General features: G+C 53.2%; 2 protein-coding genes and 1 non-coding gene across 6 annotated transcripts; 1 reads left to right on the forward strand and 2 right to left on the reverse strand.

The window, feature by feature from the left end:
• The first annotated feature begins 1,046 nt into the window (after positions 1-1,046).
• Positions 1,047-3,355, forward strand: Endog (endonuclease G). Its single transcript, XM_075985698.1, has 3 exons — positions 1,047-1,659; positions 2,314-2,423; positions 3,028-3,355. The coding sequence occupies exons 1-3, from the start codon at positions 1,168-1,170 to the stop codon at positions 3,308-3,310; spliced, it is 885 nt and encodes a 294-aa protein (XP_075841813.1). The 5' UTR covers positions 1,047-1,167; the 3' UTR covers positions 3,311-3,355.
• Spout1 (SPOUT domain containing methyltransferase 1) lies at positions 2,805-10,843 on the reverse strand. 4 transcript variants are annotated; one of them, XM_075985693.1, is made up of 12 exons: positions 10,756-10,843; positions 10,283-10,328; positions 10,033-10,158; positions 7,816-7,975; positions 6,768-6,857; positions 6,631-6,680; positions 6,416-6,546; positions 5,197-5,269; positions 5,001-5,099; positions 4,468-4,570; positions 4,203-4,350; positions 2,805-3,495 (listed from the first exon to the last, which is right to left on the reverse strand). In XM_075985693.1, exons 1-12 carry the CDS (start codon positions 10,789-10,791, stop codon positions 3,427-3,429), a joined length of 1,131 nt encoding a protein of 376 aa, XP_075841808.1. In that variant the 5' UTR covers positions 10,792-10,843; the 3' UTR covers positions 2,805-3,426. The 4 variants fall into 4 exon arrangements, with proteins under 4 accessions (XP_075841808.1, XP_075841811.1, XP_075841809.1 ...); XM_075985696.1 differs by lacking the exon at positions 10,756-10,843 and adding an exon at positions 10,646-10,738; XM_075985694.1 differs by lacking the exon at positions 4,468-4,570.
• Positions 10,844-11,085: 242 nt separating this feature from the next.
• Positions 11,086-11,194, reverse strand: LOC142858091 (U6 spliceosomal RNA). Its single transcript, XR_012911970.1, has one exon. It is a non-coding gene; the product is annotated as a U6 spliceosomal RNA (small nuclear RNA).
• Positions 11,195-11,451: the final 257 nt, after the last annotated feature.

An 11,451-nucleotide genomic window follows, 5' to 3' on the forward strand; every position in this document is an offset into this window, starting at 1 on the left:
CTTCCCAGGCTCATCCCTTTAAAACCCTTTAAAAGCGGGTTGAAAGGAGTGGACAGTGGTGGTGCAAGCCCTTAATCCCAGCACTCGGGAGGCAGAGGCAGGTGGGTATCGATGAGTTCGAGGCCAGCCTGGTCTACAGAATGAGTTCCTGTTGGACTCTAGCGTCCAAACACCGAGGAGGAGTCACCCCCAGAGACCACCTCACACACCACAGCCGATGCAAAAGCATGAGGATTTTATTAATTCTATCATGACAGGGTCCCTCAACATTTGGGAAGCCAAGAGACCTCGAATAGCTGACATAGTCTACTTTTAAAGGAGAAGGCCACAGAAGCAACAGGGAGTTGTGATTGGCTTATTCAAAAGGGCTATTACCAATAATTGGCTGGAGAGCTGTTGCCAGATCAGATGAAGTAAGAGGTCATTTTGACCCCATTTCCCAGGGGACCGAATCAAAACATACGTATATGGGTAATTGTTCAGGAACTGAGTAAGTGCGAATGTAGCTGTTAGGTCCTTCATTCCCAGGGGAGGAGGGGAAGCACTAAGGCACGGAGGCTGAGAGGATTCAGAACTGTCAGAAATGGCTTCAGAATTGTCTTAAAGTCTTACCTTCCAAGACAGCCAGGGCTACACAGAGAAACCCTGTCTTAAGGGGGGGGAAAAAAAAGGAAAGAAAGGTTGGAACGAATGACCCATGACTCTAGCGTAGGCTTTTCAAGCCTCTTTCTATAGCCTTACTAGTAAGCTTCAGCCCCGGGCTGCTGTCAGCAGCTACAGCCTGCACTTGCGTCCTTTTGCCAGCCAATCTAGAGTAGTCTTTGGCTCATTTGGTGACTCAATTATGGGTGGACAGGAGGTGTCTGACAGACCTGGGCTTCTGTCCTGTTCAAGCAACTCTATTTCCCAGGCCTGTGTAAAGGTTAAATTCGCGGCCCCTAGGGCGGCGCTACAGGCCTTGCAGGAGGCCAGGTTTCCGGAGGCTCACGGGGCAAGGCGGAGCCAGACTTGGCAGCGACCAATGGCAAGCGGGTACGACGGTGTCATGTCACTCCCAGGCCGTGTCTCAAAGGGCAGGGGAAAGACTTGTAGGACACTCGCAAGGGTGGGTCCGGGTCCTAGGCTCCTAACCCTAGTGCCTCTACCGCGCTCGCCCTCCTGGAGGCCATGCGTGCACTGCGGGTTGGCCTGACCCTGGCGCTAGGCGCGGGACTGGGCGCCGCGGCAGAGCACTGGCGGCGTCGGGCGGGGGGAGCGCCGGGGCTGCTGAGCCGGGTGCCAGTGTTGCCCGTGGTCGCAGCCGATCTGCCCGCGCTGCCGGGAGGGCCGGCGGGCGGCACCGGGGAGCTGGCCAAGTACGGGCTGCCCGGCGTGGCGCAGCTCCGGAGCCGCGAGTCCTACGTGCTGAGCTACGACCCGCGCACGCGCGGTGCGCTGTGGGTGTTAGAGCAGCTGCGGCCCGAGCGGCTCCGCGGCGACGGCGACCGCAGTGCCTGCGACTTCCGAGAGGACGACTCTGTGCACACGTACCACCGTGCCACCAACGCGGACTACCGCGGCAGCGGCTTTGACCGCGGCCACTTGGCCGCCGCCGCCAACCATCGCTGGAGCCAGCGGGCGATGAACGACACCTTCTACCTGAGCAACGTGGCCCCGCAGGTAGACGTGGTCCCTGGTCACCTGCCTGACTTCAACGCTTAATTCTGACTTTATGCATGCACCTTTGCGGGAGGGAAGAGCCCTAGACGGGTTTTGAGTTTACACGAAGTACTTACTGGGAGCATCCCTCTCTCCAGCCTTCTGTGGGAAACTGGCTGCAGCAATGCCAGTCAGTAAGATACCCGGTGTACTTCTCGAGGGAACCCAGGAGGTTGCCTACTCCGTACCATCTGGCCTGCAGCAGCTGCCAGGAAAACAGCTGGCACGAAGTTGAGCTGTTGGCATCAGTCACATCACTCTGAGCACATTGTTAACACTGCACCTGCTCCCAGTAGGATCTTGATATGTGAACCAGGATGGACGGGCATGGGGCATAGGGCCGACCCCACACCCCACACTTGTTCTGAGGCCTGGCAGGCTCAAGGGGCCTAGGGGATCGCTAAAGGATTAATCCTTCCTCCGGTTCTTTAGCCTAGGAAAGGATGGTGTGGCTAGCGGTGGTCAGCTCTGACACTCAACCTCTGAAATCACAGAGCCTCAAGGAGCGACCCCTTTGAGCCTCTGTCTTCCACTTGCTTGGCCACCTCCTTAGGACCCAGGGCATTCCTAAAAGAAGGTCCCAGGTATGGTCCTGAGCCTTGCTGCTTCCATCAGGTGCCGCACCTCAACCAGAATGCCTGGAACAACCTGGAGAAGTACAGCCGCAGCTTGACTCGCACTTACCAAAACGTCTATGTCTGCACGGGGCCTCTTTTCCTGCCCAGGTAAGCCTGTGGCTGACAGGGCCTCCCACTTACTCTCTGCCCCTGGGCTCTCTGTTTCATGGTAGCCAGAGACCTTTGGGTGGCCTAGAATGGTCCTGTGCCCACAGTTGCTAGGCCCCAAATCTGCCTTTGACACCATCGCACCTCTCTAACCCACACTGTACCAGGCTCTCACCTTTGCCTTCCTATGTCAGTCCTGCCAGAACATGAGAAAACCCTGTGATCGGCACAGGCTGGGCAAGGCAGCTGCTGAGTCCCAGGCCCTGCCCTGGGACTATGCCACTGTCACAGCCCTCACACCTCGCTTGCTTGGTGTCCTGCCTATGGGGACAGGTAGTAGTCACATGTTCGCATGGGTGAATTCAGGACCTAGAGAGCTCATTCCTCTAGCAGCATTTATTGCCACCCATTCTGTCTGAAGCAGCAATGGGCAGAAAAGCGTAGGATTAAGCATTGGTCCCCACCTTACGGAGTTCCTAGACCCAAAGAGACAACCAGGCACGGCACATAAATTTCTTGTTGGAAGTCAGGGAAGGCTTCCTGAAAGGGGTGGCTTTGTGTCCAACCATGCCTCCTGGCCACATGTGCCCGGGTCTTTCCACAGGACAGAGGCTGATGGGAAGTCCTATGTAAAGTACCAGGTCATTGGGAAGAACCACGTGGCAGTGCCCACACACTTCTTCAAGGTGCTCATCCTGGAGGCCACCAGCGGGCAGATTGAGCTGCGTTCCTATGTGATGCCCAATGCCCCTGTGGACGAGACCATCCCTTTGGAGCGTTTCCTGGTGCCCATCGAGAGCATTGAGCGGGCTTCGGGACTGCTCTTCGTGCCCAATATCTTGGCGCGAGCTGGGAACCTCAAGGCCATCACTGCTGGTAGCAAGTGAGGGAGACTGGACTGGCTCATATTAAAGTGGTTATTTTTGTAGACATGTCTTGACCATGTTTGTTCCTGGTGATCCTCCATTTTCTGCTGCTTCTACATCCTGGATCCACAAAGCTGTCAGGTGGTCTGGGAACCTGCCTGGGTGAGACCAGGTTGCAGGGCAGCCAGGGAGATGAGTATGGCTTCCTGGAAGGAAAGAAGTTGGCTGTCCAGCTCTTCCTTGTCTTCACAGCCAGCTGCCCAAGACCCAGGAAGGATAAGAGGATGGGCGGGGCTTCGGGAACAGGCAGAGGGGTTGTCAACCTGCAGTCACCACCCCTGAGACTGGTGGAGAAACAGCCGCTGCCCCTCCCCCATAGTAACCCATAGGCACAGCAGTCCATGCTGGCCTCAGGGACGGTGGCACAAATCCCATGGATGCTCTGGTCTTGTGGGACATTTTTCCCCAGAACAGAAATGTTGACATCCGGAGGGACCTAAGATACCACCAAGGAAGCAGAGGCCCTGAATGGGCACAGGCAGGTAAACTGGGAACCTAAGACTACTACAGGCCCAGGACTTGCAACCCTATGGCTCTTGTATCTTGTCCCTGCCAATAGTTTGCTGTGTAAGGGCCCCAGCTTCAGAAAAGGTATTTAGGCTGAAGCTGGGGAGATGGCTCAGTGGTTAAGAGCACTGGCTACTTTTCCAGACGTCCTGAGTTTAATTCCCAGCAATAATATGGTGGCTCACAACTGTTTATACCTGTAGTCTCATGTGATCTGATGCCCTCTTCTGATGTGCAGAAATACACACAGACAAAACATCCATATATAAAACACATAAATAAATCTTCAGAAAAGATACCTAGGGTGGGTTACCAGGAAAACTGGGTATCTGTGGCTGTGGCTCACCTCAGTGCGGATAGTACGGCTGCCCTGGCTGGGGCATGTATTGACATAAAAGTCGAAGAGGACACTGGGTTCAGACACTTCCAGGTTGGGGTCAGCATCCACTCCAGCTTCCAGCCCTTGGAGGCCCCCGAACACCACAAGAGCATGCCTAGTACCAGAGAAAGGGAGTCACTGACTTCAAGGCTCCATAGGATACAGTCCCCAGAGCTTCAGGTCCCCACCACATGTACAGTAGGGCCCAGTCCCTGCCCTAAGCAGCACGCACCTGAAGCTAGGCAGCTGGGCAGAGGCTACATTAGAGCCACGTTCTGATGTCCCAATGGTCAAATCATACCCATCCTGGAAGGGAGCCTCAGCAAACACAGCACCTGGGGGTGGGGCCAGCTCAGTGGGGTCCTGCTCTTGGCTGTGTGTCTAGCTCATCACAGGGGCAGGTGGAGAGAGCTCAGTAAAGGAGGTCCTCTACTGCTCTTGGGAAACTGAGGACAGGGAATGGTGGAGTTGAAGCCTGGCTGGGGAGCACAGGGTGGGCAGGAAGAGTTCAGCAGCCTCACACTTGCTTCAGAGGGCTTTCTTGGTCTGGTGTTTGAAACAAGGTCTTGCTGTCTCCTGAGCTGGCCTCAGGTTTACACTGATATTCTTGTGTAGGCCTCCTGGTGCTGGGATGGGGGCTGGGAACCAATCACATCCTGCTCTCAGGTGTTCTTAGCATTCACCGGAGATGAGACCAGAGATGGCACCACCTAAACATACCACCTAGTACAGAGGGACATTCAGGGAAGGAGCTTCTGTCCTTACTGAGACAGGAGGCCAGGCGGACGGTGTAGCCCCAGTAGAGACCAGCTTTGGTGCGGGGGTCCTGTGAAGACACGACTGTTCCCTTGTATGTCTTGCATTCTGAGGAACAGAACAGGCTATGAACACCAAGGAGATAGGGAGGCAGGAGGAGGCTCTGAGCCAGGCAACTGTAAGGGCTGAAGAAGCTTCCAGATACCCGGGAGCTGCTTTTGGTTCAGTCGCACGGTCACCCGAAGTCCGGGCTCCAGTTTCTTGTCAATCTTCACCTCCTGCAGAGAAGCTAGAGGAAATGAGTGCTACACCTCAAAGGGGCCAACGTTCTCAGAGAGCCAGTGGAGGAATCTGGTGCCAGGCCAACCTGCCACCCTGCTTCTGGCACTGAGTGGGGCCTGCTAACAGGGACCGTTCATGTAGAATAATTATCACAGGGCACTGGGGCTAGGACATGGAGTCTATAGAGAGATGAAGTCGCAGTTTCCTCCACGTGGTGGCTTTGCCACTTAGGAGCTGTAGGAGTCTGAGGGCAGTTAACTCCTGTGAGCCTCAGTTTCCTCATCTGTGGAATAGCAGACTATAAACGAGCTGCCGGCTCTGCAAGACGGCTCACACTCCATCCCAGGCCCGATGAATGGAGGTTACGCCCCTCAGTTCCTCCTTGGCACATGCATGCTTACCCACACATTCACACCCACATAAAAAGGAAAAATTTAGGGGGCTGGAGAGATGGCTCAGAGGTTAAGAGCATTGCCTGCTCTTCCAAAGGTCCTGAGTTCAATTCCCAGCAACCACATGGTGGCTCACAACCATCTGTAATGGGGTCTGGTGCCCTCTTCTGGCCTGCAGGCATACACACAGACAGAATATTGTATACATATTAAATAAATAAATAATTAAAAAAGGGGAAACATTTAAAGAATAACCTAACCCACAAACCAGCAAAGCTGAGAATGTACTTCAATTACAGAGCACAATTAGATCTCCGCAACAAAAGTAAATAATAAACAAACTGCCCAGACAACACTGGGTTTGATCCTGGCTTCTCTCTATCATTTCTATTTCATGGGTATTTCGCCTGCATGTTTGTTTGTGTATCATGTTCATGCCTGGGGCCCATGGAGGCCAGAAGAGGGCACCAGAGCCCCTGGAACAGTTGGTTTGTGAGCCACCATGTGGGTGCTGGGACCTGAACCAGGGTCCTCTGCAGGAGCAGCCAGTGCTCTTAACTGGTGAGCCAGTGCTCCAGCTTCTCTGGGTTCATCTCTCGAGCCCTGCTTTGGGTACTTCTCTGGTCCAGTTAGCAATAACTGGTGTTTCACGGCAGGCTAGAGCCCAGGTCTCCCTATTCTTATGTCCTTGCCTGTCCTCCACAGCTAGCAGGTATCCTTAAGGTGTACACAGCCCACCTCCATTCCTACCTTTTTCATCCCACAATTGACCAGAGAGCCGTGGCCCGCCTTGGTGGGCCGGTCCACCACAACGCCTTCTCGGAACTCTGATTCCTCGTCCTGCCGCATGTGGTGAGGGCTGTCCAAGGGGTTGAGGATTCCTGAGCAGGGAACGGGAGGGGGATGATGTCAGGTCCAGGCCCCACTCTCAGTGCCTAGGGATGAGCCAGGCGCACCAGCCATACCTGCGAACTGCAGATCCTGGTGTTTGGGGAAGAACGCCTTTCTCAGATACCTGGGGAAGAACGCAGTTGTCAGGCCCTCCCTGGGGAGCTGCTTCCCCACTACATCTAAGGGAACACCACCCTCCCCTCACACTTACTGTGGACACTCCAGGTACTGCAGGATGCGGGCCAGCTGTACACATGCCTGCCCCTTCTTGCCAACTCCCCTGAATTCCCCTTCCACCGTCCTGGAAAGATAAAGACAGGGCTTAGGATGCAAGTGCTGGGCTGGAGAGGTGGCATATCCAGTTGAGGGCTCTTGCTCCCAACCCTGAAAACTTAAGTTCCATGTCCAGAACTCCCATGAGGAAAGAACTGACGACCTGACTCCACAAGTTGTCTTCCTTATGGTTTCTCTGTATAGACCAGCCTGTCCTCCAACTCAGAAATCCGCCTGCCTCTGCCTCCCCAGTGCTGGGATTAAAGGCGTGCACTACCACCGCCTGGCCTAAATTGTCATTTGATCTCCACAACCACAGCAGTGTGTGTACACAAGCACCATAAATAAATATTAAACAGGCACAAAACGGGGTCTTAGAGCTGAATGATATACAGCTTCAGTGATAGAACATGCGTAAGTCCCAGAGTTCAATCTCCAGCACCACAGGAGAAAAAAAGATGCAACTGCAGCTGCCTCTGAGAACTCCTCCCACCCAGTGTGAGCATCCTTGCCTCTGAGAGCTCCTCCCACCCAGTGTGAGCATCCTTGCCTCTGAAAGCTCCTCCCACCCAATGTGAGCATCCTTGCCTCTGACAACTCCTCCCACCCAGTGTGAGCATCCTTGCCTCTGAGAGCTCCTCCCACCCAGTGTGAGCATCCTTGCCTCTGAAAGCTCCTTCCACCCAGTGTGAGTGTCCTTGTCTCTGAGAGCTCCTCCCACACAATGTGAGTGTCCTTGTCTCTGAGAGCTTCTCCCACCCAGTGTGAGCATCCTTGCCTCTGAGAGCTCCTCCCACCCAGTGTGAGTGTCCTTGCCTTCACAAAATAAGGATTATAGTGTGGGTACTTTGAAAGAGCCAGGCAGGTGACAAGGGATAGGACAAAGTCACAGCCAAGCCTGGCGGCCCTCCCCTCCCCGTAAAGACTCTCACTTGGTATGTTGGCCCTCCCCTCCACGTCTCTCCCCCCTCCCTGTGAAGACTCACTTGGTATCTTGGCCCTCTTCATCGAACACCACAATCTCGTCCACACAGAAGATGGTGCAGGCTCTGGCAATCTGGCCAGCCAGGTAGGTGCGAAGCTCAGGTGACTGGGCGTTGTCCAGGATGGAGCCTGGCAGGGCCACACTCAGAGTGTAAGGCCGTCCTAGCAGGGGCAAGGGGTGCACCTGGTCAGCCTGACATGGCTCAGAGTAAGAGAACTGTCTAAATGCGAGGAGTTTCAGTCTCTTCAGGAAGAACTGGACCAAAGTCTCCAAGGCTTCTCAGAGTAAGGCAGCCCAGAGAGCAAGGTCAAGCAGTGGTCAGCAGCACTGGCCTACACCCAGATCCTGGCTCAGCTCTGAGATACCTCATTTACCAGCTATCAGATGTAGATGAGACCCATTAAAATCTGGCTGTTCTCACACAGGCCCTAAGATCGATTCCCAACACAACTGTCTGTAACTACGGTCCCATGGGATCTGACACCCTCTTGTTTTCAGAAGTACATGCAGACAAAACACCCATATATGTAAAATGAATAAATCTTTAAAAGACAGCAAAAATATAAAAAGCATCTGATGTAAGCTCCAGGAAGTATCAAGTCTGTCCTCTACCCGTAGGTTCCACACCTATGGATTCCATCAACCCAGACTGGAGACAAATATATACACATATTTGTGCACATGCATACACAACATGTATAAATCACCAACTTGTTGTAGGCTAATCTTTTTGTACACTGTGAAGATGTGTTTTTGCCAAGGCGCCTTCTGATTGGTTTTAAAAAGAGCTGACTGGCCAATAGTTGGGCAGGAGAGGCTAGGTGGGATGGGGGGTGGGAAGAGGCAATGAGTCTGGACTCTCAGGAGATGCCTGTGAGCCACAGACCAAGTCGGATATCCAGAATGGAGGAGAGATAAAAATGCCATGTGGAAGAACGTGGATTAACAGAAGCAGGTTAATTTAAGTTATAATAGCTAGTTAGGGACAAGTCTAAGCTAAGGCGGAGCTTTTTTTTGTTTTGTTTTGTTTTGTTTTTTGGTTTTTCGAGACAGGGTTTCTCTGTAGCTTTGGAGCCTGTCCTGGAACTCCCTTTGTAGACCAGGCTGGCCTTGAACTCACAGAGAAGGCTGAGCGTTCAACTTCACCAACTGAAGGGCAGGAGCATCTGTGGTGTGAAGACCAGCTGAAAGCTCCTGAAATCACTGCCCTTCATTTACCTGAGCGTGCTCTGTCACCCAGGAAAGTCGGCTAAGTGTTCTGCCTACCGGGACTAAGCGGTGGGGAGCTGAGATATGAGCTAGGTTGCCTTGCTGTAGATGAGCCTCCATATTCTGTCCCTCCCGGTTTCTTTATCTGAACGAGGTGATATATAGAACAGAGGACTTCTCACCACCACCGAGGCCAGCAGCTGAGCTCCACAAGGGTACAATGTTACCACTCCCACACACCTACCAGTGAAAGAGGATACTTTTGGTTTTGTTTGTTTTAGACTACTACTCGCCCTGGACTAGCCCTTAAATCTCCATCCTCCTGCCTCAGAGTCCCAGGTATTGAGATTATAGCTATGTGTATCACAACAACCAGAAAAAAATAGTCTGTTGGGGGAATAAAGATAGGGGAATGTACTAACCCAGGATTCCCGGCTGTTACACCGTACACTGTCCGGCCGCACCACTAGTCATAATGTCAGAACAAACCACAGCCACAGCCCGCTCAGTTTGTCCTTCTTTCTTTTTTTTTAATTTATTTAACTTTATTTTATGTGCCTTGCCATCAGATGCCCTGAAACTGGACTTACAGACAGTTGGGAGCTGCCAAGTGGGTGCTGGGAAGAGCTGCCAATGCTCTCCAGCCCCCAGTTTTTCTTTTTCATAGTTTTCTGGACCATTTTCAGCATGTATTAGATACAATGGGAAGATAAATATTTCCATTATGAAATTAAATTAAAAATGTAACCAAAGCATTCAGAACGTGCTCAGGAGGTCTGAGCCAAGGGTAGGCTGGCGAGTGAATGCTCGCCTACTATGAATAAAGGCTCTGGCTTTAATCTTTAGCCCCTCACTTAAAGGGAAAAAAAAGGGAAAGAGAGGGAGGGAGAAAAATGAAGGGGATGAGAGAAAGAGGAGGAGAAAGCAAAGGAGAGAGGGACAGAGGATAGAGGAGCGAGAGAGGGCGGCAGGTTAGGTGTGAGGGTCGGCCCCAGGATCCAGCGCTTACCCTGATCGCTACTTTGGGCAGCAGCCTCCTCCTCCTCCTGGCGCTTAGCCTGTTCCTCCTGAGCCCGCTGCCGCTCCAGTTTTTTCATCATTTTGAGGTCCTTCCACTTCTTTTTCTCCTCCTTCTCTGGAGAAGAATTGATGGGGGAAGAGGGCCCCATAATGAGATTTCCCTCTCACTGAAGCAGCCTGGGCTCAGCCTGCAGGGTATTAGGTGGGCTGGGGAAAGGGAGGGCTCAGCCCTTACTTACTCTGCTGCTTCCATTTTCGCCATTCAACCCTTTGGCCGTGTTCGCCCTGAAAGAGCAGGAGGGAGAATGAGAGCCTAAACGGTCACACATCGGCGGGGAGCATCGTTGCCGGGCTCCAGCCATCTGAATTCCCCAACCCAGGCAGAAGCACAGGGATTCGCTGTGCTCAGAGCCTGGGGTTAGCCTCGGCACAGTAACCAACCGGGAAGTTCAGGAATAAATTCCCATAGGGCAAAAGAAGAAACTGAGGCAAGGGAGGAGCGGTCGGGCCACAACGTTGCTCTAGGAATCAGAAGCAAGTCAGGGAAGGGCTCGGCAGCGTGAACACCGCCGCCCTGCGGAATGTAGCCCGGGCCAGCTAACCTCGCAAGCTCAGGCCCCGGGCGAGCGGCGAGGAGGGAGCCCCCAGACCGACACCGGCGAGACGCCGCGGCGCCCCGGCCTCGCCCGGAACTCCACCTGCTGCCACTTACTGGCCCACACGGACGCTTCCTAGGGTGCTCCGCCATGTTCCAGGAACACCACGCGCTTCCCAATCAGCCCCGCCTCTTCCGGCCACACCTCCGCGGAGCTGCCCAATCGAAGGCCCCGAGGCGCGTGGGCGCGCGGCCTGGGAGTCATTGGGAGGTGGAGCGCGGACACTTGTGGAGCAGGGGTGCGGGCCGCGGTGCTGGTGCCTCTCCAGGACAAATGGGTTTCCAGCAGTGTGGTCACTTAGGGCCCTCCCAGTCGGTAACAGGATGACATTCAGCTTCCATGTTGTATGTAAGGAGACCCTACTGGAAATTAGGAGACGTTTAATCCAGTTCTTTTGCACTTTCTTTTTTTTTTTTTTTCATCCTGGCCGCAGGGGCCATGCTAATCTTCTCTGTATCGTTCCAATTTTAGTATATGTGCTGCCGAAGCGAGCACCTTTTGCACTTTCTTTGTGTTTATAACATTCATTCATTTTCCTGGGACTCCAACTGAGGGCCTGACTCCTGCTAAATCAATCTGTGACCTACATTCTCAACCTGGCCCAAACTTTATTCTTTATGACTTTTAATTTTTAAGTTTGTGTGGGGGTCTTCAAACTGAAAGAAAAAAATTGAGATAGGGTTTTACTATGTAGCCTGGACTGACTCCAAATTCAAGATCACCTTCCATCAACCTCCTGAGTGATTAATTTT

The sequence above is a fragment of the Microtus pennsylvanicus genome, chromosome 9, assembly GCF_037038515.1.
Source record: "Microtus pennsylvanicus isolate mMicPen1 chromosome 9, mMicPen1.hap1, whole genome shotgun sequence".
NCBI classification, from domain to species: Eukaryota; Metazoa; Chordata; class Mammalia; order Rodentia; family Cricetidae; genus Microtus; species Microtus pennsylvanicus.

Coding starts and splice junctions, on each gene's coding strand:
- Endog (XM_075985698.1), top strand. CDS start 1,168: ATGCGTGCACTGCGGGTTGGCCTGACCCTGGCGCTAGGCGCGGGACTG. Junction 1,660..2,313: donor TGAGCAACGTGGCCCCGCAG/GTAGACGTGGTC, acceptor TGCTTCCATCAG/GTGCCGCACCTCAACCAGAA. Junction 2,424..3,027: donor GGGCCTCTTTTCCTGCCCAG/GTAAGCCTGTGG, acceptor GTCTTTCCACAG/GACAGAGGCTGATGGGAAGT.
- Spout1 (XM_075985693.1), bottom strand. CDS start 10,791: ATGGCGGAGCACCCTAGGAAGCGTCCGTGTGGGCCA. Junction 6,858..7,815: donor GAAGAGGGCCAAGATACCAA/GTGAGTCTTCAC, acceptor TTATCTTTCCAG/GACGGTGGAAGGGGAATTCA. Junction 5,270..6,415: donor TCAATTGTGGGATGAAAAAG/GTAGGAATGGAG, acceptor GCTTCTCTGCAG/GAGGTGAAGATTGACAAGAA.